General features: G+C 44.9%; 1 protein-coding gene across 1 annotated transcript in view; it reads right to left on the bottom strand.

The window, feature by feature from the left end:
• The window catches only part of Srgap3 (SLIT-ROBO Rho GTPase activating protein 3), a 222590-nt gene that overhangs the window by 67234 nt on the left and 132083 nt on the right, over window positions 1-23273 (bottom strand). The window contains exon 4 of the mRNA XM_028788654.1: window positions 8965-9027. Within this exon, the coding sequence (XP_028644487.1) occupies window positions 8965-9027 (63 nt within the window). The remainder of the gene's footprint in view (window positions 1-8964; window positions 9028-23273) is intronic.

Below are 23273 nucleotides of genomic sequence, written 5' to 3'. Positions count from 1 at the left end.
AGGAAGGAAGGAAGGAAGGAAGGAAGGAAGGAAGGAAGGAAGGAAGGATAGATGGATGGATGTTGCACAATAAGTTGGTAGATTATGGATGGATGGATGGATGGATGGATGGATGGATGGATGATAGACAGACAGATGGAGGAAAGGGAGAAAGAAAATAAGGGAGGAGAAGAAGAAGAAGAACAAAGAAAGGAAGGAGTGAGGCAAAGTTCTCCTGCCTTAGAGATAGTGAGTACTTCACTGTGATTAAATATTTATCAAGCAGCTTTGTATCAAGATTACACCCGATGTCCTCAAAATATTATAGGACTAAGGATAGTCAGAGCCTCTGCTCTCAAAGAACACTTGGTGAGATGGGCCATGAAATGATAGGCAAGTCCCCAGACCTGATACACCTGAGCCACCAATATGATGTTGATACTGTGGTGTGCATGGCTCCCCCAGAGTTTACGCTTCTAAACATCAGTCCCCAGTGCAATCCTGTTGAGAGGTGACTAAGGACTATTGCCAGAGCAAGTTCATTATTGCAAGTATGAATTTTTTATAAAACAGATTCAGATTCCTCTTGTTATTTATAGTGGACCTTTCTTGGTCTCCGGTTTTCTATCACAGATGGTACAGTCTGAGAGAGCTCACCAGGTGCCAATGCCAGGCTCAGGGACCTCCCAGATCCCAGAACCTCACACCAAATAGCTCTATTTTTAAAAAAACAGATCACCTAGTCTCAGACACTCAGTTCCAGCACCACAAAACACTGAAACAGTCTGTCTGCACTCGATTCCTGTCCCTTGCCAATAATGAGTCCCCAAAGGCAGGTTCCTTTCCAGCCCAGCTCCCCAGCTACTTGTATCAGTCCTGATCCCAATTCACCAAGCTTAGGGCAGTGACTTCTAAATAATGCTGACTGGCAGAGCAGCAGGCCCCTCCCACAGGCCAGCCGCTGCCTCCCTGTTGTTTTTTCCTCGCTACTCCCCCCTCCCCACCTCGTGCTCTGTCAAATGCCATCTCATCTCAGTCGACTTTAAGATGCTCAAGATTTCATCAGGCCGCCTCACTTCTCACGTTCCCTCACACTGTGTCAGATCTCCATGGAGGAGTTCTCATCAGTGTCTAGTCGCATCTCATCATCCACACACAGATAAGCAGCAACCTGCATGTTGCATGACTGAACAAGCATCTCAGGATATAGCCGGAAGAGGTGAGAAGGCCACCCAGGTGAAGGAACATGCAGACCCCAGCTGGCAGGTGATGATCTGACAGAGCTACCTCAGTCATCACGTGTTCCCTCATGGGCAGGGCGGCAACAAAGGCAGAAATGCAAACAAACAAACAAACAAAAACCCACCAAATGCCCAAACTCTAGTCCTTCATTGCAGTGAGTGAGGTGACCAAGAATCCAGGCTAGTTGACTGTGTAGCATCTTCCCTAGACTTGGTGGTACACATGGGAAAGCCACAGACTAACACTGATCCATCTTTAATGCTGGTCTCTGGCTGCATCTACCCAATGACTGAGTGTGGCTGAGTTCCAGGGCAGTTGCAGAGTGCTTCTTGTATACCGGATTGAATTTCACCACTCACATAAACTATATGATCTCCTTCCAGAGCCGGTCTCTGGAAGTCCAGTCGACCCTCTGTACCAAGGTTTCCACTTCTTCATGATCAGCCCACTGCAGATCAAAAACATCCAAAGACTGCTTATGTCCCTACTCAGCATGGAGAGATGTTTTCCTTGTTGCTATCCCCTAAAGAATAGAACATAACAACTCTCTGTATAGTGTCTTCCTACATAGGACATAATACATAACCAAGAGTATTTGAAGGTTACGGGAGGGTATGTGTAGATTTTGTGCAAATACTATGCTGTTTTATAAAAGGAACTAAGTGTTCTCAGGTTTTGGCATCTGTAGGGGTCCTGGAACCCAGTGCCCTGTAATTACTCGGGGACAGCTGTAGTTGGCATATATTTACGTAACCAGCTAGTATATTTCCTTTAGAAGTTCCGGGATGGGTGCTTAAGCCTAGGGACTTTGGCACAGGCTCAGCCACTCCCCAGCTGGCTGACCCTGGACTGGCTACCTGACTCCTCTGACCCTCAAAGCCACCATAATATGGTGATAATGATGCCTCTTCCTTCCAAAGATTGCAGTGAGAACAAAAATGAATCCCAGTACCTCAGGAGCATTCAGACCAGCGCCTAGCCTGCGACCAGCTATGTGGGAGGAGAAAAAACAATGACCATGGGAAGAAGCAGTGTGCAGGGACAGTGGCTCCCTCTCCTGGGAACTGGGTATGTGAAGCAAGTGTGTGAAGCATGTTAGACATATCCACTGTCTTGAAAAAGATAGCTCTGGAAGGAGACCCCACTAATAAGACACTAGCAACTGTGGCGGTATAGGGGCAGGGACACTAACACTCACCAGGCACCGGGATATCCTCCATAGCCACTGAGCTCCTCATTCATCTCCAGATGAGGAGCTGGAAATACCCATGTGTTCCTGGGAAGAGGAATTAGGGGCTCTCCTAATAGGGCCTCTAAAGCCTGTGCTTTTGCCAGCACAAGGGCTGTATTTCCACTAATTAATTTGGACAGAGAATTTAAAGAAGAAGGAGGTGGATTTGGACAAATTAAAGGAAAGTATTAAATGATTTAGGGGTCCCAGTGGCATATAGAAACCATGAGGGTTTTATTTAAATGTCATTTGGAAGATACAGGGGGCTCTTTGGTCAGCCAGCCTAGCATTCTCGGTGAGCTCCAGGCTGGTGAGAGATGCTGTATCAAAAAAGTGTATAGTACCTGAGGTTGCTTTCTGGTCTCTTCATGTGTGCACATGTATGTGCACGCACATATGTATATACCATTACACACACACACACACGTAAAATAAAAAGAAAAATATACCAAGAGCCTGGGTTTAGTTAGGACTAGAACTCAAATACGAGACTCCCAGTGGGAGTCCCTCTCCATTCCCCCATCTTTGAGCAGGGCCTTTAGGAGGGAGGCATCATTACAAATATTTTCCTGGAGGCCCAGAGTGGATTTCATACCACTGAGCCTGGCACACAGTCAAATCAAGTTTGACTTTGTACAAGGTTCTGCATATTCATTACTCAGGTTTTAGTGTCTCTTGGTCACTAGCTGCTGCTGTGTAGACATGTGAAGCTGCTGCCATTCTGCTCTCAACAAAGAAACAGCACCCTTCCTGCAGCCTGGGATTGCAAGGCAAGGCCAGCAGCCAGAGCAGAGTTACTGAACATAAAGGAGGGGCTGAAGTGGCCTACCAGGGTACCAGTTACCAAAACAGCAGTTGTATCTCATGACCTAGAAATATAATGAAAACCTAAATGTAATTTTAGCTGAAGTTTGTCATTTGCTTTGTCTTTGTTTCTTTGGAAGGATTCCACCATGTTCCACAATCTTACCCTGTGTTCTTCTTTACTTCAAGTCAATATGTGATCAAAGACCATATACTGTAGACAGCTGGTGGAGGTTGGAAAGAGGCGGGGATTAACAGACAGATGACAGAACTGATCACCACTGTCATTACCTTCTTCAGGGCCTCTAAGCAGACCACTTCTTCCACAGATCATCTGAGAAGTGAAGAACAGGGCTGACCTCACAGCCCCTTCTCTACCTCATTCATTCCTTAGTCACTATGCCTGCGAGACTAGGACTGGGCAGCAGGGAGCTGGGAAGATGTGTATTGCTGGATGTTAAGTAGAAACTTCTAAAGGTGAAATCCAAACGGTCCCTAATGCCCCCAGAAGCTGGGTGGCTGTGATGGACGGCTAGACATTGCCTAGGCATGGCTTTAGCACTGTGAATGCATGAAAAAGGGGAGTTTATTTTTCTATCTCTGGACCCAGGGCTTGACTGTAACTTGCTTTGGGTATCAGCAAAAGTGGTTACTAGCAGAAGTTTGTGTACCAGAGTCCACTGACTTTGGGTTCCTTTTTCTTAATCATCCAGAAAACTGACACCACAAAACTGGTTGCAGTTGAACCAGCTCAAATTGCCAATCCACAGACTCACAAGCAAATAACATGGTGGCTTTGAAGCCACTGAGTTGTGGAAACAATTTGTTAAGAAGCAGTTGAGCAAGCCCCAGGCTCAGCTCCATATTCTGTCTCCAGCTTGTCTCTATGCTCAGATCTAACACTCCTTGCAGGCAAAATCCATGACCTTCACTGTCCACACACCTTTTCCTCATCTTTGCTTCAGCCAGCACCATGGGAGCATCAAGGATGGGCAGATGCTAACAGAGCCCAACTCTAAAATGTTCTTAGTTTTCAGCTAACAAAGTTTCTTTGATGCCACAGTGGGAAGCCCAGAATTTGGGGATTAAACTGTATTTCTAAATAACTGTAATCATCCCACAGTATCTATGGTAATGGCTTTAGGATATCCCCTCATAAATGCATCTAGATACCAAAATTTTCTATGTATGTTCAAGTCCCTTATATAAAATGATGCAGTGATAATAAAGAACCTACACATACCCCTCCTACTTCATCATCTTGAGAGTCCTCATAGGACCTAACACAATGTTACGCTGTATAAATGGCATTCTATTCTATTGTGTCATGGGTGCTCAGGAAATAACAAGAACTCTGCATATATTTAGTAATAGAGACTATTTTTAAAAGTACTTTTGATCCAAGGTTAGTTGAACCAATGTATGTTAGTTAGATTTTTGTCACAGTGGCAAATGCTTGAGAAAAATTAAAGGAGAAAAGATTAATTTTGGTCCATGGTTTCAGGGATTCCAATCTGTGCTTGGCTGATTTCCCTGCTGTGAGCTTGTGGTGAGACCGAGCATCATGGGTCAAGAATGTGGGTCAAAGCAAAGTGGCTCACCCCATAGCAACCAGGAAACAGAGACAGACAGGAAGGGGCTATGGACTAGACACCTTTCAAGGACATGTCCTTAGTGACCTACTTCCTGCAATCAGGCCCCTCCATCTTTACCTCTCAATAATATCATCAAATAAAGCTGTATCAGCAGTTCAAGCTTTTAGCATGAGCCTTTCAGACTCATGGATGCAGGACCTATGGATATACAGGACTACAGTTAGCAATCATAGTGTATTTATTGTTGGAACCCAAGGACCCCTCTCCTATAGATATATACCAAAAGAAGAGAGAGCTGGGAGACTGGGCCCTTTCTTTCTACCAGCTCCTGGAGTACCACCAGCAGGCCACCAAGAGCATAGCATGATAGCAAGAGTCTTGTCATTGGGTGACATACCTCCATATCTGGACAGGTGATTCTGTCCAGCTGCCTTAACTTGTGGACAAAACAGGCATCTATATACACAGAACCTTCTGGGTTCAGGACACCAGTACCACGAGGGACACAGGGATGGCATTATTCTCTTAATCTTTAAGACTATCCAGTACTGTTCAGTCTACAAACCATGGGGAAATGATCAGCCCTAGTTTTCACAGACAGAACTGAGAGGCGAAGTGATGTGCCATAGAAGCCACTTTCTAATGCTCAATCGACCTTTGCCTTTGAGTATTTAGTGCAGCATTACTCACCAGCCAATAGCTGACTCCAGAGACGTCACACTGCAACAAGGGAACAGGCACAGACAAACGAAGATATGAGGTTTTTATAAGGCTATAACAGGACTCAAAGCCCAGAGGTGGCATCTTTCTTAAAGGTGCTAGGGTTCTAGTTGGAAGAATGGATATGACTCAGATGGACAGAAGATAAAAGCAGGCAGCCCACAATAGGCAAGGGAGCTTCAGTGGTGAGGAAGCAGAGGAGAAGGTTTTTGGGGTGAGTATGAACAGTTTTCCTGGTGACTTTTATTGCCAGCTGAACGTAACCTGGGAAAAGGGAACCTCGATGGAAGAACCACCTTAGTCAGAGGAAATGTCTTGGTGATTGATGTAGGAGGGCCCAGCCCACTGTGGGCAGCATCATTCCTAGGCAGGTGGGCCTGGGCTGTATAAGCAAACTGAGTATGAGCAAGCAAGCAATCCAGAGAACAAGGCACTAAATAGTGGTTCCCTATGGTTTCCACTTCAAGTTCCTCCCTTGAATTTCTGCCCTGACTTCCTCAATGATGGATTGAGACCTGGAAGTAAGCCAAGTAGATCCCCTTCTCCCTAAGTTGCTTTTGGTCAGGTTGTTTTATCACAGCAACCAGAAGTAAATCAGGACAGGCAAAATGAGGTGCCCAGCTGGAGGGTGAAAGGAAGGTTAGAGACCTAAGCTGGAGCAGCCAGGTCCTGTGCCTGGAGCTGTGGTGCAGAATTGTTGGGGAAAACATGACCCATTCACAGAGGGACTCATGGAGCATAGGAAAGACCTAGCATGGGTAATAACTGGTGTAGGGAAATCCTCTACAGAATTCTAAGCTAGACAAGCCCATTTATTCGCTAGCCTTATGCCACACTCATCACTCATCCCACCCCTGGGGGTACAGACAACAGCCTATCTCACACCCATTGAGGGTGACATAGTAATGACAGTCATGATTAGTGACACACAGACTCTCTAGCACATTATATACCCTGTCATACTAACCATGCTCAACATGTGTGACTCCTCAGTGCAAATGGCCCTATATAGCTGTGATTTCCACATCCATGGTTGAGACTATTGGGGAAGAAAGTTTTCCCTGTACTAAGCATGAACAGACTTTCATTTTCTCATCACTAAATAACACAGAGAAGCAACTGTCTGCGTAGCACTGCTTCTGTATCTGCTGTACTAAGCAATCTGAGCATGGTTTAAAGTATCTGGGAGGATGTGTAACAGGACACCACTTTATACAGGAGACCTGAGCATCAGCAGAGTCCCCAGGTCCATGAGGCTTTCGGGAACCAATCCCTACAGAGACTGTGGGAGGATTTCACTGTTCTTTCCAGTTGAAAATTAGATTTGACCCAGATTCTGACTTCAGAGTGTCTGCCTTCTCTTTACCTCTTTTCTCTGTACTACTAGGGTGAACCTAGGGCATTTGAGAAAGCTGGGAAAGAACTCTACAACTGAGCTATACACCCAAGCCCATCTTTACTTTTATTATTATTATATTTTATATGTTATAGGATATATGTAATATAATATAAAATATATTTTATAGGCCAAGGTCTCACTAAGTTGTCCAGGCTTTACCCATACTCTGTAGCCTGGGAAGGCCTCAAACTTGTAACCATCCTTCCTCAGCTTTCCAAGTAGATAGGACCAGAGGTCTGCCTCACTAGGTCCAGCTTTAGTTTTAGCTTCCAGAAAAGTTGGAGCACATTAAGGAGCTCTTTGGATGTAGGTTTAAGCTCAGCCATTACCGTAGTTTCATTGCTGTTCACTGTGGTCAAAGAGGCTACAAAAAGCATCATCATGGATGGAAGGGTCTGTTGGGCTTACACTTTCAGGTTCACAGTAATGACTGAGAGAAAGTCAAGGCAGGAACTCAGTAGACAGCCACAGAGCATCCACAGTTAAGAGGAGAGAGATGAATGCCCCCAAATTAAGTTTTTTCTTTTATTTTTTTTTAGACAGTTCAGGCCCAGCCCATGAAATGGTGTCCCTTACAATGTACTATCTTCTTATATCTCAAACAATCCACCCCGAATATGCCCAGAGGCCAACCTGGTTTAAATAATGCCTTATTAAGACTCTCTTTCCAGAATACTCTCCAAGTTGTATCTAGTTGACCGTTAGAAATCTCCAGTATGAGCTGGGCAGTGGTAGTACATGCCTTCAATAATAGCACTTGGGAGGCAGAGGCAGACAGGTCTCTACAGTTAGAGCAAGTTCCAAGATAGCCAACGCTACACAGAAAAAACCTGTCTTGAAAAAAAAAAAAACCCAAACTATCCAATATGGGCATGAAGGTGGGGAAGAGACAGATTGAAGAGAAGGCAACAGGTAGTATGTATCCTTGAGTGAGTGTGGCTCACCCAAAGTCTGTGCTTCCAACCAGCAGGCTATTCTGATCCCAGTGGATTTTCTCCACCAATTCTGTCTTTACTTGGCTTCACAGAACTGTATATTCTTTCACCAACGCACTCTCTCCCTATTTTACCTCAGTTAAAAAAAAATGTCTTATTCTAGGTTCCCAAGCTGCTGGGGTCTACACTGTGCCTTCCACCTGAAGTACAGGCCCCAGCTCTCAGCCCCTGAGAAACGCACTGCTACCACCATGGGTATAAATATAGAAATCAGTAATAACAAAGAGAACGGGCTCTCACAGCCTACACGTATTTACATGTTATATTAGGACTTTTATAAAGAAACTCTATGTACATCAAACATAACAATTCTACCTGGTGTTTCACCTGAAGGGCCTATCCTACATTGTGCCCTAAAGCTTTCTATGAGGCTCTCCACAGTTCTCACCAAGAAGCCAAAGTCTATTCTTGCCGTACAGTGTAAGTAGTGTCTCTCCATCCCATGACTACCCTCAGTTCTAATGCCCATCTCTAGTGTGGCTTGCCTTGGCTCCAAAGCAGGCAGTAAGGTCAGCTATGGCCTAAACTGTGATTTTCTCCACTGCAAACATTAAGGTGTGCTCGCCATTTCACTTCAGGTTATTCTCAGAGCAGGGTTCCATTCTATAGACAAAGACAAAGGGATCTAAAGAAGCTCTGTGCCCTTCTAAGACCACAGTCACCGAGCTGCACTCTCTGCCTGGAGCCTATGGCACCTGGTACCCAAGTCTGTAATCCTGCCCTCTAGAGACTTCACACCCTTGTTCCTAGCTTCCACTGCAGGACCTTTGTGCTCATAAGTAACACATCCTGTATCTGGCAGATGACATCACTCTCTCACACACTGTAACTCACTGAACATGCCTATGACCCATCCCAAACATAAGGAAGCGAGAATTGAGGTTCTGAGTCATTAAGAACTTTCATGATGACTCACTGCCACTCCAAATTCTGCCCCGCCTCCCTCCAGCTGAAGACAAGAGGCTCAGACAAGTAGCAATGGTCCTGGGTAGCACTTACTGTGTAGAGCTCATTGGTGACCTTCAGCAGCTCCTCGTGCATCTGCAGGCCAATCTCTTTGCTCTGGAATATGGAAGAACAAATGTCAATGTCAGCCCATAGACATGGTCTGGTTGTCCCTTCAAACTCAACTTACTGAAAAGTAACACACATATCCCCAGCATCTTGATTTTTAAAGTATGGGGTGACATCTTCCAGGGCTGTCAAGATGAAACTGTAAAGTTACTCTATAGATATTTTAGTATTTCTTCTCCTCAATTCAGTCTATCAGCATATCCTACTTTCAAACTGCCCACTCCTTTACATTTTGTAGTAGGAATTGGGGGTTCACTCCCTATAATCCAGCTCTTCCTACATCCTAATAGAGGCATGCATTGGTCTGCATTTGTCCCTCCAGCTCAGTTCTTCCAGGGAACTTCATCCCATCTTAACTCTATACCATGGATTGTTCTTTGTGCTGATACAGTCCTGGGTTGACTTAATGAGATAGACAAGCAGGATTTGCATGATGTAGGAGGTTTTAGCCTTTCTACCAACTGTGAACAAAACTCCAGATAGCCCAAGTTAGTACCAGCAGGCAGCTAGAGATAGAAAGGAGGGCAGAGTAAAAGGAACCTGGTACCCCTTCACAACTAAGTACTGATTAATCCAAAATTCAGAACTAGCCTCTAGTCTCCCTCTACTTCTGTGGCTTAATTGCTTTTGAAATGTTAGTCTGCATTCTCCTGCTACTTGTAGCCAGAGCATCCTAATGAATACAACAACCTCATCTTCCATCCCCAATTCCTAGAATAAGACATCCTCACTATAGACAAAGGGTTCTAAAGCTACACTTTTTAGCTAGGCTGGGTCATATCATGGAGGCTGATGGGGCTCTGACTCCATTCAGAGTAGAACTGGGAACCATTGAAAGCTTTAAAGTTGGAGAATGGAATGCTCATGGCCATGCCTCAGAAACAGGAACTTGTACATAGAGACTGAACTGGTGAGGCTGGAGGCATGTTCTTGTATTTCCTCAAGAGAACTCTAAGCCATCATATAGGACCTGCTAAGTTTCAACTCATCAACTCTTGGACATCTCCCCGAAGAGCCACAGTGTTGATGCCGGGCCAGCAGTCTTCAAAGCTTATTATTTTTGTTTTTGTTTTTGTGTCTTAGTTTTTGTTTTTTTGGGGGCCGGAGTTGGTTAAGGAAGGGAAGCATTCTTAATTACAGTTTTGAATACTACTGAGTAACGAACCCAAACCAAACATTCCGCCAGAGACAGGAGGCCAAAACCAAGACAATCTTCAATAGGCCACCACACCCAGACCTTGGGGACCTAGTGACAACTGACCCTCTCTCTCCACATTTCTTGCATTGTTTTCATGCCTGCAAAGGACACTGGGTGGAAGTCACTCGCTTCACACACAAGGTTGGACCAAGGAAGATTCAACCATTTCTACAGTCTTGCCTTTCTGACAAACTAACAATAAACTGCTGCTAGCCAGTCACAAGGGCCAGTCACTGTAAAGTAGGTGTCCCCAGTCTCCTTTCTCGCAACAGCTAACCCCAGCTAAACTCCCTTAGGAACAACTAACTCTTTGTCTCGACACCATTCTATGAATGGACGGCAGGGTGTTGGGTACCCTACCTGCAGCTTCCTAGTAGCAATCTCTACCTTTGGCCTGAAGTTGTAACCACCACGTCATTTCTATATATTGCCTAATGTCATGGAGGACTTAAACTATTCCTCAGCAAAGTACTGTCTTAGGCAAGGCCTCCAGGCAGTAGCTCTTCTGGCCTGCAGCAACCCTTCTGGCCCGCAGAAACACTCTGTTTGGCTACTTGGTGATTCTAGAAAGTCTGAGCACGTTCCCAGCATTTAGCAATCAAGATATTTCCCTTATAAGGCCCAATTTTCAGCTACTCTAAGAAGACTACATGGCCCAGTATTCCAAACCCTGTGTCAACTATGACAGTCTCATGCTCTCCAGCTGGTCACAGGGCCCAGGGCCTCACAGAAATGTCTCGGTTTATGTTTTCGAAACCAGGAGTCATTTAAGAGAGGAGTGGTCACCTGTACCTCTAGGTGCTCATTAGGATGACATCTGCTGGGCCAGGACACCTGGCATGTAAATGGACCTTTCATGCAGCATTCATTCTGCCCCCAGGTGCACCCAACTTACAGCTGCGGGTTCCACGCACACCAGGACAACTATGTATCCAACTCAGGTCAGAAATGGAAACTTGCTCAAAACATTATGAGATTTCTTTTTGGAACTTTGTTTTTCTGTAACTCAACTGTGTAGTTCTCACTCCTGAATTCTGTACACATTGTGTGGCAGTCCCAAAAGGTAGGATCTTCTGAAGAACATGGTTCCTGAAACACAGCCTTTGACTACTCAGCAGACCCCAGCACCATGACCCATGTGCATTCACCATGAGCCTATGCCTGGGCCCATGATATCTCTTCCAGTTCCTTCCTAGCTTTGTGTCCATTCACACATGCGTGGAATATCTAGTAGAGACCAGCCTACCAAGCACTGTAGAAAAAGCTGACCAGCAAAACCCTGCTCTCAAGCCGTTTTTAACAACAGCTTCAGGGCTCACGAGACAACTTCCTTTTGCTCAATACTGTTCAAAGTCCCTTCCATTCACTAATTTAAACCTTTAAAGTGGCTACGACTATCATTCTCTTTTGACACATGGGCAGAGCTAGAGATTCAAAGGACTGAGCACCTTGCCCAAGATGGTAGAAATAGAGAATGGCAGAACCCGCCATCAGCTTTTGGTTGTTCTGGCTCAAAAGCCCGATCTGTTTCTTCAGGGCTCAGTGCAGCATACAGACACACAGAAGAAAAACAGCCACTGCAAAGCCACAATGGATACAGTCCAGGCCACAGGCTTGGATTGGGAAGGAGGCCAATCCCACAGGACACTGCCTGTGTCTCCGATGTACCTTCTCACCATCTGCTCAGGTATCTCGAGGCCCTTCCCCCCAGCCTTTTCCCAGCCCCCCCCCCAAAGAAACTCTGCTCCTCTTTGTTTCAGTTGGCCAACTAGAGACACATCGGCTTCAGCGGCCATTGATGCTTCTCCGTTCCTCCTTCTAAGAGAACATGAGATGCAGGTGGGACCGGCCTATACCTGGCAGATCCACCAGACTGGGGCTGTGACATGGTGACCTGGAAGTTTGTCTCAGGGACTGGATCAGAGAAAGAACTGTGACCCAGGTTGAACCAAGAAGCTTTTTTTCCTTGGGGGAATTTCTTATAAAAGGTTGACCACAAAGACTTGCATGCAAGAGGAGCTTTATTGATGTCCTAGGATACTCTCATGGATGCAGTTTAAAGTTAAAATTAAAAGGTGGCCGTTTTTATCTTTCTTTGTCAAAACAGCCAAACATTAATTTACATCAACATGAAACAAAAGGACAAAGTTTCTCTTGTTATGACAGTTTCCGAGGGAAATCAATTCCATTGCCATGAATATCTTGCCGTGTGTGATTTACTTTAGTTTTTAATGCAGGGCTGATTATGCTTTTGAGGGGAAACTCTTAAGATTTTACTGTAGAACAGAGATGTAGCTCAGAGGTAGACTGAGTACTAAATATGTACAAGACCTGTGTTTGGTCTCCAGTACCACACCCCAAAATAAAGTCCCCCTCAAATAACAACAAAAGGCCTGCCTTAATGTAGATCTTAGGCTTTTATGAGCTGTATTTTAAAGGATTAATTCTTAAGGAGTCTGTCCATATTCCCATCAAGCTAACTCAGAGTTGGGCCATTTCTAACACTAATGGCATCTTCTATGTCTCCTACTTTTGGAATGTTCATCCGCTCCCAAACTCTGCTGAAACCTAACCCTCAAACTCATGTGTAATAGTATGGGAAGCATTTAGGATTAATTAAGGTTAGGAGTATTGGCCTCCATATAGGATTAGTGACTTTGTACAAGAAGAGAGATCGTAGGTGGCACTGCCTTCTGTCTTACAATGTGATCTTTGTACAACTATGGGGTTCTGCGTCATCCCTACCAGCAAGAAGGCCTTTGTTAGTTATGACCAACTTCAACCTTGGCCTTCCAGCCTTCAGAACTGTGATCGGAGTAATCCTGAACTCTTCATAAGTTACTTACTCTGTACCATTCAGTTATAGCAACACAGCACTAGGACAACATCTAAAAATAGCACTACCCTATGATGCTGAGGTCTCACCTAGACCCCCAAAGACAACAACCACATGTCTCTTTCATATGCAGATCCTAGCTTGGAATCTTTTGTTTTATGTATTTCACTTACAGTAGTACATATGAAAGCCAGGACACTAGAAACAGGCCCCTGGATGTGAATGGATGCTTCACGGAAGAGAAAATGGTGAGATACAGGTTAAAGGAAGGTAAGAAGTAAGAACACTGGGAGGTTCAGGGGGAGGTCCAAGTGTGGAGGTGCTGAGGGATGAGAAAATGGGGCATCAGCCAAAGGCTTATGAAGGGAGCATGGAAAAGTATACAGGAAATAATAATCTTATAACTCTAGGAAAAACTCGATTAGTTTAGATGACAGAATATAGAGGTCGTGAAGGGAGACAGGAGAAATGCCTGAAGAAAAGGTTTGAATGTGGAGAGAGAGATTGAGGAGAGGAGAGCCTAGGAGTTAGCCAAAATTAAAGATACATGGCCCACCATTTGTTAAAGGAACATAAGGACCCTGCATAGGTAGACAATGCTGCTTCCAGAATATATGAGTTATTAAACTCAAAATCTCAGTGCCAAGCATGGGCTACTTCTCCACAAGTTATTAGTCAGGAAGGCCCCAAAGGCCTCCCAAGCAACACATGCTACTGCTATTACTCCTGGTTGTCCACCATAACTGCATGGCAAGATCATACTGTTGAAGACATCATCCACTTTAGAAGCCAGACATAGAGAAATCAACCTCAAACTGACCAGAAAACTCTCTCCCTGCTGCTAGTTTAGATAGTGACACAAGGAACTATGTAGGTTACTGGGGGGGGGGGAACTCAGTTGTCTTCCTCGGCACTGGACACTGCGTGCCATAATACTGACCTGCTGGAAATCTGTGCTCACTGATACAATAGGGGTGTGATGGTTACGGGGATAAAGCAACTGTCCTCTGACTGAATGTGAAACCAGCTCCACAGGAGCGATTTTGTGCCTGATTCTGTGTCAAAAGCCCATGACAGAGGAGATTCCAGACCCTAAGGAATAATCTACTGCTGTTACTTTGTTAAATAATTGTGCTGTCGAGCTGCATTCTAAATATCTGTTTGTACCCACAGACTTGTGCTGCTCTCAACTTTGGTCACGGGAGCTTCTTCTCACAGTGCGTTAATGCAGAGACTCAAAACTGGTCAAAGAATCAAGTAAAAGTAACTCTGAGTGCTCACCTATGAATGTGTCACCTATATCAACCTCCCACCATCCAAAGCTCAGGAGACTTCACAGAAGAAAGGGTAGAAAGAAAGAATGGGGAAGAAAGCTGTGGCACAAAGTCTTCTGGGTATAACACGGTTTCTGTATACATCAGCTGACAGAAGCGTTGCCAGCGTAAAACCATCGTAAGATTAAGTCAGTCAGGGTTCCAACATGGCTGAGGGAGGAGGCACTGAGGTCTCACCCTTACATAGGAGCTCTATTAGCCAATGATAGCTGCTGGGGAGGGAGGACGAGCCACATTCCTTTGAGGACACAACCATTGGTGGGTTATCCCTGCCCCACTGGATGGCTGTATCCCAATGTGTGTTATGAGCAGCATTAATTGGGCTCAGTGGGTCATTAATAAGTTTATTTAAAAAGACATGAAGTCGGGGGAGGGATATGGATGGCAGTGTAATAGGAGGAGATGGAGGGAGGAAGTGTTGGATGGATAGAAGCATTAAACACTATAAATGTGAAAGACATTTAAAAATAAAACATAAAATACTGTCTTAAAATACTGGGTTGGGAGCTGGGAGGATGGCTCAGAAGGTAAAGGCACTTGCTACCAAACCTAACAACTAGAGTTGTCATCTGGAATCCACATGTGGGACGAGCGAAGCAACTCCTGCTAGCTGTCCTCTGGTCTCCACATGTGCGCGCACGCACGCATGTGTGTGGGCACACACACAGAGCAGTCAACCAATCAAACAATGTAAAAAACTCTTTAAGTATTGATTTGATTAACCAGGCTCCTCCCTTCACCTTCTGTTCTAGCTCTTTAGAACACTCTTGGTCAGGAATACCCTCTCCTGCCTGTCCTCTTTGGGGACCTCCCCTCCATCTCTCCAATCCCCACTACCACTAGGCCTGTCTCTCTTCCCTCACCTTTGTTTGAGTAGATGTTCTCATGCTGGGTCACAATCCAGGGCCATTCCAGAATCTTTCTAACTCTGAGGCTCCAAATAAACAAAGCAAACAAATATAACGAAATAGCAAACCCTCCCTTCCCCTCAGTCCTAGGTCCTGACACATCCTTCTACTGTCTTCCATTTTCCGGCTTGTTTGCCCATCAAATCACAAACTTAAGGCTCACGAGGGCTTCATCTTCAGAGGCTTGGTGCATGTGAGCACTGGCCATCGCCCAGCACCACTGTGTTCTTCCTTATGTCCAGAGCAAAGGCTTAAAAGTGTGTCTCAGAGGCTGTGGACCTGTCCGCTCCTCCTGGAAAGTCGATGTGCCCTGAACTCATCTGCTCCAACCAATAAACAGGCAGCTCCTCGTAGATGGGTCTTAAGTCACCAAGAGCTTCATCCCTTCCCTCAGAATACATTCCTCAGCCTGCCCACCTTCCACCCTGACCTTAGATAACCTTCTTCTACCTCTACTAGGTTACTTCTCCCTGTTCTGGGCCATCCCCTTCAGGTCCTTCTTTCCTCAGAACTAACGTGTTTCCTGCTGCTGCAGCTCCAAATGGAACCATTGCTGCTTAAGAAGCAAACCTGGCCTCCTGTGCACCCGCACCTCCTCCTCTTCTAACTCAGCAGTGGTTCTCAGCATCTCCTGGAGACATTTTTGACTCAGAAAGCTTCCTTTTCAGAGCTGCTAAAATAACTGGCCCGAGGGCACCCGAGTATTCCTCACAGGTGTGCTTTGAATGTGCAGAGGTCCCATAGGCTCATGCAGTGGCACTTGCTTCCCAGCTGCTGACATTTTCAGGGAAGGTTGTGAAGCCCAAGGAGGTAGGACATTGCTGGAGGAAGTGGGTCATTCGGAGAGGGTCTTGAGGTATTATACACTAGCCCTGCTTCCTGCCCTTTCTTTGCTTCCTAAATCTGGTGCAGTGTGAATAACTGCCTTACACTCCTGACATCTTGCCTTCCCCACTATGACAGAATGTATTCCATCTCAAACTGTAAGCTAAAGTAAACCCCTCTTCTCGAAGGGGCTTCTTGTTGGGTGTTCAGTCACAGCAATGAGAAAGTAAGTAATGTAGCCATGGCACAGTGACTGACAAAGTCAGGATGGAAGTTTCTGGATCTCTGGTACTGCTACGACTACTAGTAACCACATTAAGCAAATGCCTACTATCATCATTCACAACAGTGCTTAGTGCTGTTACTACGAATGGTATGTATCATTGTAGCTAACGATAGTATTAGCTTCTGTTTCTGGGCCACATGGTGCATGCTGAGCACCATGCTGACTGCTTCTCAGATGCCTGTGTGAGCCTAGATCAGCTATTGGGGGAAGCATCCCCACTTTAAAGATCAGGATACAGATGCTCAATAAAGGGACATCATTGGCCCACTGTTACTAGGGCAGTAAGTGTGACGTTCTCAGACTTTCCATTCTATTGCCTCTGTGAGAAAGTCCTTCCTTTTTCTTTTCTGGTTTTTGTTTTTGTTGTTGTTGTTGTTGTTGTGGTTGTGGTGGTGGTGGTGGTGGTGGTGGTGGTGGTGGTGGTGGTGGTGGTGATGGTGGTGGTGGTGTTTGGAAACACTTAAAAATAACCCTAGTACCAGGATGTCCCTATGCCTTGTTCTAGAAAGCATACTGATATTCAGAAGGCTCTGCTTCAGATCATTGTAAATATTAGATATCATCCAGTCTTCTATGCCATCTTATAGAATCACTTCCCATTGGTGACTAGGTCCCTACCCAATCCCTGGCTTTCCTGCAAGCAGAGGTGGTGTAGAACGCTGAGCTGTATGTCTGTGGGCATAGAACTTACCAGAAGTAACCTTTCTCGGCTCTATGTCCTGATAGTGGCTGACAATTTTCCATTTACTTGCTTTTTTTTTTTTTTGCTTTTTTTCTGCTAGAGTCTCTTACAGCTGAGAAACTAATATCTGAGGGTGAGAGCCTCCTGTCCTAGGAGTATACAAAACAAGTTTCTTATGAAGACCTTCAACTCCTCGGTTCTGAGTTTGGTGTGGTCTCCCTCTCAGCGATAGTTTCAAGCCTATGGATACTCTTAGGCTTATGTGCTCCACTGGCAACACTGTCAATCATTTACTACCACTAAGTCACTGACCTAAGACATTTCTTTAACTCCCACTACTTTACAGCACCATTTTCTGCTTTGTTTGCACTGTTTATGGTGGGGGAAGAATGAGAATTACATTGGCATTTCAAAAATGCCTTTACTCATGTGTTTACTTGTTTATTCATTACCTTTCACTCACCCACCCATCCATCCATCCATCCATCCATCTACCTATCTATCCATCTACCCATCCATCCACCCATCCATCATCCATTCACCCATCTACCCATCCACCCATCCATCCATCCACCCATCCACCCATCCATCCATCCATCCATCCATCCATCCATCATCCACCCATTCACGCACCCACCCACTCTCCCATCCATCCATCAATCCATACACACAAAGACATCCACTCATTCACTCACCCATCCATCTATCCACCCACTGACCTAGATATTCATCTACCTCCCCACCTACACCTTCCTTCCTTTCCTTTCCCATTTCTATATGACCTTCCCTAATTCACCCCTGAGAAATCTATCACTACTGTGCATGTAAGAAACTGTGCGTAACAGCATGTAGCTTCCTCACCTTGGTTCACCATTTCCATCTTCAAAGATATCAAATGCATGTGCAAAATTAGTCACCTTTCAGTGTGACCCTGAGCACTTCATTAGTGAGATAGACTCCTTGAATAAATGGAGCTCAGTCAAGACTTTTCAGTGGGTCTCTGGTGTGTAGAAAACACAGCCCAACCCCTCTGTCTGACACTGAGGTGCCTTTCTGACCCAGCTTGCCTCAACTGACTTTCACTCTCACTTTAAACTCTCCAATATTTAAAACAGAAAAAAAGCAAAGAACACACTACTTTAGAAAGTGAAATGTTAGATGACAGACGTGTTCTTGCATCCCCCCACCCCCATTCCTCAATGACTGTTCCATAGCTGGTTGTGCTCTTACAGGCCGACAGCCACCTAGACTCATTCCGGACATGAATCCTAAAAACATGTGCAATATAAATTTTTCACTGGGGATCTAAATTTTACTAAAATGCTGCTCCATATTTTAGGGAGAGACTGTTGAGTCTGCCTCTCTCTATGTAACTCATGCTGGCCTCAATCTCAAAATTCCTCCTGTTCAATCCTCTCAAGTACTGAGACCATAGACCTGCACCACATTGCTGAGGAAAATATCATCCCTGACCCTCCTCCTCTCACTTACCATCATATTTTCAAGTTTTACCCAAATTGATACTAACAAATGTAGAGCCTTGATCATAAATACTAATGCTGTTCTAGCGGGTGACTGCCATCGCTATGTAATTAACCATTCACTTAATGGGTGTCAGATCTCCCGGAGCTGGAGTTAGAGAGGGTTGTGAGTTACCACATGGGTACTGAAAACCAAACCCAGGTGCTCTGCAAGAGCAGCCAGTAGTCTTAACCCAAGAATCTCTCCAGCCCACAGAACAGATGCTTAACAAGGAATTATCTAGACCTGGGTGAACGGTGGACATGTCTGTGAGGTGCTGTCTTAATTTTTCATTGCCTCAGCCCCTGTGGGCAGCACCTTCCCTAGGAGGGGACCTGAATTGTGTAAGAGCAAAGGAAGCTAGACCAGGATAAACAAGCTGGCAGTATGGAGCCCCATCTTCTCTCCACTCTTGACTATAATGTGGCTGGAGGTTCCTGCCTTGATTTCCCTGAAACTACAGACTGTAGCCTATAACTGTTAGTCAAATGCTAAACTGTTTATAGAAAAAAATCTCCATAAAAAGTTGTGTGTGTGTGCAGATGGCTTAAAACATCTTCAGGTTATTCTTAAAAGTGGAATTGCTTGGTTGCTGTCTGTAATTCTTCTTACATTAATACTAGACCATTTACTTCTTCCATTAATACTGGACAATTTACATTCAGATGACAATCCCTGACATGCAATATACTGGTCTCCTCCAGGGGCTTTGTCAATCCACCTGACATCACTGTGTTTCAACTATCTTCTGATTATCAGTATGAGTAACCTTTCTTAAATTTTCATATTACAGTTACATTGTTTGGGACCTGAGCAGTTGTATCTCTTACCCATGTTCCTATTGGGCTGGTTTTTCCTCCTTCCTTATGTATTTGTAAAAGTTGATTTTATTTTCTGGGTATTAGAATTTTATTAATTCTGTGAAGGTATATTCCTTGTCTCAAATTTATTTTGTCTATCAACCTATTAATTTATTTGTTGTTGTAGGTCAGTTTTTAAAAAATATATAACAGAATTTACTAATACTTTTCTTTTGGAGTGTATATTATTCTTTTTTAAATTTACGGTGTTGGAGAGATGATAAGAGCACATACTGCTCCTGCTGCAGAGGCCCCAAGTTGTGTTCCCAACACCTTCAAACTCCCTGTAAGCTCAGAGGCATTGGCACTCAATGTACATATATCATAAATCACTCTCTCCTAAATTTCTTTAATTATGGATAATTTTTATTTATTTTATGCATGTACATGTTTATTTTATGCGTATAAGTATACACATACACACACACACACACACACACACATATAACATGACCTGATGCCATCAGAGATCTGTAGAGGGTGTTAACTCCCCTTAAACTGGAGTTATGAATGATCACGAGCCACTGTGTGGGTGCTGGGAACTGAACCCACATCCTCTGTAAAAGCAGGCAGTGCTCCTAACTGCTGAGCATTATATATATATCTCCAGCCCAAACCACAATAAAGTTAGAAATTTATAATAATAAAAAGCTATAAAAAGTTTGAAATGACTAGGCATGGTAGCTTATACCTTTAATCCCAGTTTTGGGAGGCAGAGGCAAGCAGATTTCTGTGAGTTCAAGGCTAGCCCACTCTGCATTGGAAGAGCCAAGGATACATGATGAGACCCTGCCTCAAAGCAAAACAAAACCATTTGAAACGAGAAGAAGAAGCCCATAATTTTGACTATTATGAGAAATGAAGGAATTACAATGGGAACTATGAAATATGTATATCTGAACCCAATGGCAGACCATTACCAGCACTCTTGGGATGCCACTAATTCGTGCATCAAGGACATTAGTCTGCACTCACTCCTCTCTCCTCATGAATGTATCTTAATGACACTTCCTAACTGAATCAGCTTGGCACACAGGAGCGTGCATAACGTGCGCATATTAATCTTGTGAGCAGCCATGAAGCAGGAGGCATGGTTTGCTAGCCTCTTCATCAGGCTGGGGGGGGGGGGTGCTTAGTGGTCCCAATTTCCCCTTTTCTTCTTAAATGGTAAGAAGTTAGAAGTCAAGGATACCTCTTTTCTCCATGTTGTACAGGCTAGAGGTCCTAGCCAAAGTCATAAGGAAAAGGAAGGAAGGAAGGAAGGAAGGAAGGAAGGAAGGAAGGAAGGAAGGAAGGAAAATGTTATTTATTTATTTATTTATTTATTTATTTATTTATTTTGGTTTTTCGAGACAGGGTTTCTCTGTGTAGCCCTGGCTGTCCTGGAACTCACTCTGTAGACCAGGCTGGCCTCAAACTCAGAAATCCGCCTGCCTCTGCCTCCCAAGTGCTGGGATTAAAGGTGTGCGCCACCACTGCCCAGCGAAAAGGTTATTTAAAAAAAAGAAGAAGAAGACAAAGCCACCACCTTTCAGAAGCAATTGGTGAGTGTCTTCCTGGGGTTTGTTTAACCTGTGCCCCTAAAAGAATGCCTTCTTAGCATCCTGTCTCCAATCTTACCTCACATCATTCCTTCTCAAAGGCCAACAAACAGCCCTGTGAATCACTGGCGTGTGTTGATTGCCCACTGTGTACTAGGAGGACATTTCATAGCATCTTTTCATCTCGGACAGGCCATAGGAAGTCGATGTCCATTAGCTCCACTGTGAAGATGAGCAGGCAGAGTGGAAGGCATCAAGCCACGCTCACACGGCTGACCGCGGCTGAGGTGGAGCTCGGCTGTGATGCTGCTCTGCCTCTTCCACTGATCTTTTCGTCTCTTGTTTTCCCCAAAGCTCCGGGTATTTGTCAAGGCCATATAAAACTCAAGCTCCCCTTCAGGACTAAGAACTTCCTCCTAGGAAATGCTGCCCATGGCTGAAGGAGTGATCTGCCTTAGCCTGCACTTCCCCACCTCCCGACACTTCTAGAGACAATCACCAAGCAATGAATAATCAGCTTAAGTGTAGAAGGGCCCAACTTCTAAGCACAATGCAGGGGCCTCAGTTTCTCTATGACTCTGTCACACACTTTATCCCTTGAAGCCTCTGCTTTCCATCCCTTTTCTTCTCCAGGTGAGACCTCAAGCCAATCTGCACTGTGCCCGATCTCACTGTGAGAGTCAGCTTCCTGCGAGAGCCAAGCTGTGATGGACTGTATCTAGGTTTACTGCCGGGCTTAATCCCCAATCTCATACCTTCTTGAAACTCCCTCTGAAAGGACTTCTGTAGGGATGACCACCCCTCCTCCCTGCATTCAAACAAACCATTTATTTGTATCTACTTTAACTTCCATCCTACCCTGTGAGCTCCCCAAGAGATGCCATAGTGTTTGGACTATTTCGTCTTGTTTATCACCTGTCGCTACCATTGAGTTGGATGTAAAACTGAAGTCTCCACCTTCTTGAGTTTCCTTTTCTGTAAAATGGGGTGATGTCATTATCTTCCTCTCAGATGTAAAGAATTCAGAGCACATAGAACGTTTAGGGCCTTGTATAGAATAAGCACTCACTAATCCTCTCTGTGCTACAATTCCTTATCTGCCATCATAATAGCACTAGCCTATGAGTACTGAATGACTGGGAAAGCCTGCTGAGGCCTGCCTCGCAGGCTGTCTCCCTAGGAGACAGAGGTGGCAAGCTGAGGTCCCTCATTTCTTTGTTCTCCCCACCCCAATACAGACCTCACTGCTGGACCCTCTAGCTTGCAAACCCTCATTCTCTCCTGCAAGGGAAAAAAAATTGAAAAATAAACTTGGCTTTGAATCCAAGGCCATGGCTGCTTTTGATCTCTGTTACAAAGCAAAGCAATTATTGGACACAAAAGCCTTGATTTATTTATGAAATGCGATGGACATCTTCGAGGCGGGGACGAGAAAACTCACTCAAGAGCAAGTCCTTGTTGCCACACAGTGAATGGCTGCTTTCAAACACTGGCCCCCCGAACGCCCTCTCGGCTCTGCTGAGAGTCTCTCCTCATTAGTGCTTCTTCCAGAACGCTGCAGCTTCCAACAATCAAATTCACATCACGGCCAGGGCAAGTAATTAAATTCTACAGGCATCGGAGCGCAGAATAATGGACGGCTATTGTTAGGGAAGCTGAAGAAAACAGAATGAGGCTGTGGATGGGATGGGCTTCAATACCTAGTCTCAGCAACAGCCAGAGGTAAGAGGAATGAGTATGACACACAGTGACCCTCCCAGCCGCTGGACCATAAAGGGTAGATTCAGAGCTGGGTTAAATACCTGGGTCTGGGGAAGACTATGCCCTTAGCAGACATGGACCTCAGTTTCCTTATCTGTTAAAACAAGGAGGCTACCCTGGAAGTCCTTCCCAGGCATGTTGCCACAGTTGGCTGAGAACTGGTTAGAAATGCAGATCCCCAGACCTACTGAACCCACAACTGTGGTGGTGGAGCCCTGAAATGGGCACCTAACAAATCTCCAGGGGACTCTAACCCAGGCTAGACTATGACACTCACTGTCGGGTTATGTTTAAGGGTAAGACTTCAAACTCAAAGGCAGGAAAGGCCAGGAAGATAAAATAAAGGAGTCAATGCAACATATTGGACAACATTACAGAGGTTTGGCAGTGGAAAACACTGTTTGGTTTGGGTTTGGACTTTGTGAGACAGGGTCTCAAGTAGCTCAGGCTTGCCTGAAACTCACTGTATAGCTGAGGCTGGG

The sequence above is a fragment of the Grammomys surdaster genome, unplaced genomic scaffold (genome assembly GCF_004785775.1).
Source record: "Grammomys surdaster isolate TR1022 unplaced genomic scaffold, NIH_TR_1.0 125756, whole genome shotgun sequence".
NCBI classification, from domain to species: Eukaryota; Metazoa; Chordata; class Mammalia; order Rodentia; family Muridae; genus Grammomys; species Grammomys surdaster.
This window is presented reverse-complemented; position numbering and strand designations above follow the sequence as displayed.